The sequence below is a fragment of the Chenopodium quinoa genome, unplaced genomic scaffold (genome assembly GCF_001683475.1).
Source record: "Chenopodium quinoa cultivar QQ74 unplaced genomic scaffold, ASM168347v1, whole genome shotgun sequence".
In the NCBI taxonomy this organism is placed as follows: Eukaryota; Viridiplantae; Streptophyta; class Magnoliopsida; order Caryophyllales; family Amaranthaceae; genus Chenopodium; species Chenopodium quinoa.
Window position 1 is genome coordinate 6,651,473 of NW_018742484.1, and position 2,443 is coordinate 6,653,915.

The following is a 2,443-nucleotide window of genomic DNA, read 5'->3' on the forward strand; positions in this document are numbered from 1 at the left end:
ATTTTTACCAACCACAACATAATCTATCCAAATCATAAAATTTGTACAACTTCCCTCTCCAAATGGAATCAACTGGGATAACTTCTCTATTATTACCCCAAGATCTTGTCCAACAACCATCAACCCTAATACCTAATTACAATACTAACAACGATGATGATGATCGTCATCTAATGCAAATTTTCACTTCTAATAACGGAGATGATAATCATCAGTTTATCCAAAACCACACATTTTCACCCAACCCTACATCTTCATTTACCAATAATAACATTATTAATGATAATAACAACATTAATAATGTTTCTTCTTCCTTAAACAACCTATTATACTCTCCATTAACCCCTAATTGCTCACAATTTCAAATCCCTCAAACTCCTCCTATTTTAGATAACATTGATTGGGTTAACCTTTTCTCTTCGGCTTCTAATGATCCACAAAAGGGTCTTGAGCCGAGCCCGGTGTCAGTAGGATCATCAACCTCATCAGCTCCAGCTAACCACAACCATTTCAACGATAATAGTAATAACGGTCCGACTAAAGGCAGAGAAGATAAAGGGAAAATAACCCATAATAATGAGTACAATAATAGTTCAAGTAGTAAAGTATCAAGATCAATAGCATGTTCATCTAATTCTATGAAGAAAAAAGTTGTGCCTCCGAGGTTTTGCTTCCATACAAAAAGTGTAGAAGATGTTCTTGATGATGGGTATAAATGGAGAAAATATGGTCAGAAATCTGTCAAAAATAGCACCCACCCTAGGTATGTCTTTATAAAATCTATATCGATCATGATTTTGCATTTTTTTTTTGTACGTTCTTGTCTAAACTTAAATTAAATATGTTGATACGTCTCTGCTTGTTCTTCGTACTTGGAACTTTCTTTTTTTTTTTTTTTTTTTTTTTTTTGAAACAACTTGGAACCTTTCTTAATTTAGAGACAAAATGCCAAAGTAGAAAGAGCAATAATAGAGATTATTAGTGACTCACGTGACGTTTTATTTTAATATGAAGTATAATTAAATTAGTACATGATGAATGGTAGGTTTATAAGGTAACCTATTTCATTTTTTTTTTCTAACCTAGATCAATCAGATCGTCTGTAAATTGCATGCATGCATGGGTTTAATTTTATATATTAAAAAGAACTTGGCAAAAATATAAAATTGATAATTATACAGATAATTGATTATATAATAGTTGATGGAAAATAAATATGGAGTGTTAATATGTTATGGAGTATATTGATATTTGTTATGATATATACAGTATATTGATAACATCATCTAGCTACATTAATACATTATTAGCTATATTCTATTACTTCAATTCGTATGAATCATATCCTATCAAATTTCTAATGGATTATTATTCATATATTTAGAATGAAATTAGATTCAAAACATTATACATGGAATAATATATGTCTAATGAAGTACAATAAGTTTATTGATCATATGGTAATAATAAAATTGCTAATTAAGCTACCATTCCATATAAAGGTTATATGGAAATTTAAATTTAAATTAAATTATATGAGTATATAATATTTCTTGAGACGTAAATACAAAAAAACATTAGTGTTTATGGCTATTATTGTCCCAAAGAGTTCTTGCATTTCTTTTGCTGTTACATACTACTCGATCAACTTTCACAAATAGTAGTACTGTGGTCGTCTATCTATTAGATATAAATTATGACAAGATTAATATTTTTTTGGATGAGTTCAAACAATTCAAATTTATACTTCGTATAGGCTAAGATATAACAATTAATAAGGTTTGACAAAGTATGTCAACAGTCGAATAGAACATAGTCTAATAAGTACTTATAATATGAAGCAATATGTTGCGAATGTTACTATGAGGTAAAAATCTTCCATGTGTTATTGGGTTGTCATCCTACATTCGTTCCAAGAACAAGAATGATGATCGAATAAATTCATCTAGCTAGCTACTGTACTTTTTAGTTAAAGTCCTAACTTTTGTTCTTAATCTTTAATTAAAGTCCTAACTTTTGTTCTTAATCTTTATGCTTTGCATGGTGAAGGAGCTATTATCGTTGCACATACCATACATGCAACGTAAAGAAACAGATACAACGCCATTCAAGGGATAAAAGTATCGTTATTACAACATATGAAGGCATTCATAATCATCCTAGCGAGAAATTGATGGAGACTTTGAGCCCTCTTCTTAAGCAACTCCAATTCCTCTCTCGATTTTAATCTTATTATTATTGTAGTTCCATGTAATTATTTAGATAATTAACACCATTAATTTGGTGCTTGTGCACATTAATTAATTCATTAATTAGTAGTCTTGATCTATCATTTCTTTTGTTGATTACTTACAAAAAGTGCACATAGAAAATGTAAAAGAAAAACAATGAAAATTATATACTTATACGATCGAGTACATGTTAATTGCAGATCGATCGAATT

General features: G+C 29.3%; 1 protein-coding gene across 1 annotated transcript; it reads left to right on the forward strand.

Annotated features, from left to right (window-relative positions):
- On the forward strand, positions 1–2,443 carry LOC110719592 (probable WRKY transcription factor 56). The gene is made up of 2 exons (XM_021898558.1): positions 1–763; positions 2,050–2,443. The coding sequence occupies exons 1-2, from the start codon at positions 63–65 to the stop codon at positions 2,225–2,227; spliced, it is 879 nt and encodes a 292-aa protein (XP_021754250.1). The 5' UTR covers positions 1–62; the 3' UTR covers positions 2,228–2,443.

Coding starts and splice junctions, on each gene's coding strand:
- LOC110719592 (XM_021898558.1), top strand. CDS start 63: ATGGAATCAACTGGGATAACTTCTCTATTATTACCCCAAGATCTTGTC. Junction 764..2,049: donor AAAAATAGCACCCACCCTAG/GTATGTCTTTAT, acceptor TGCATGGTGAAG/GAGCTATTATCGTTGCACAT.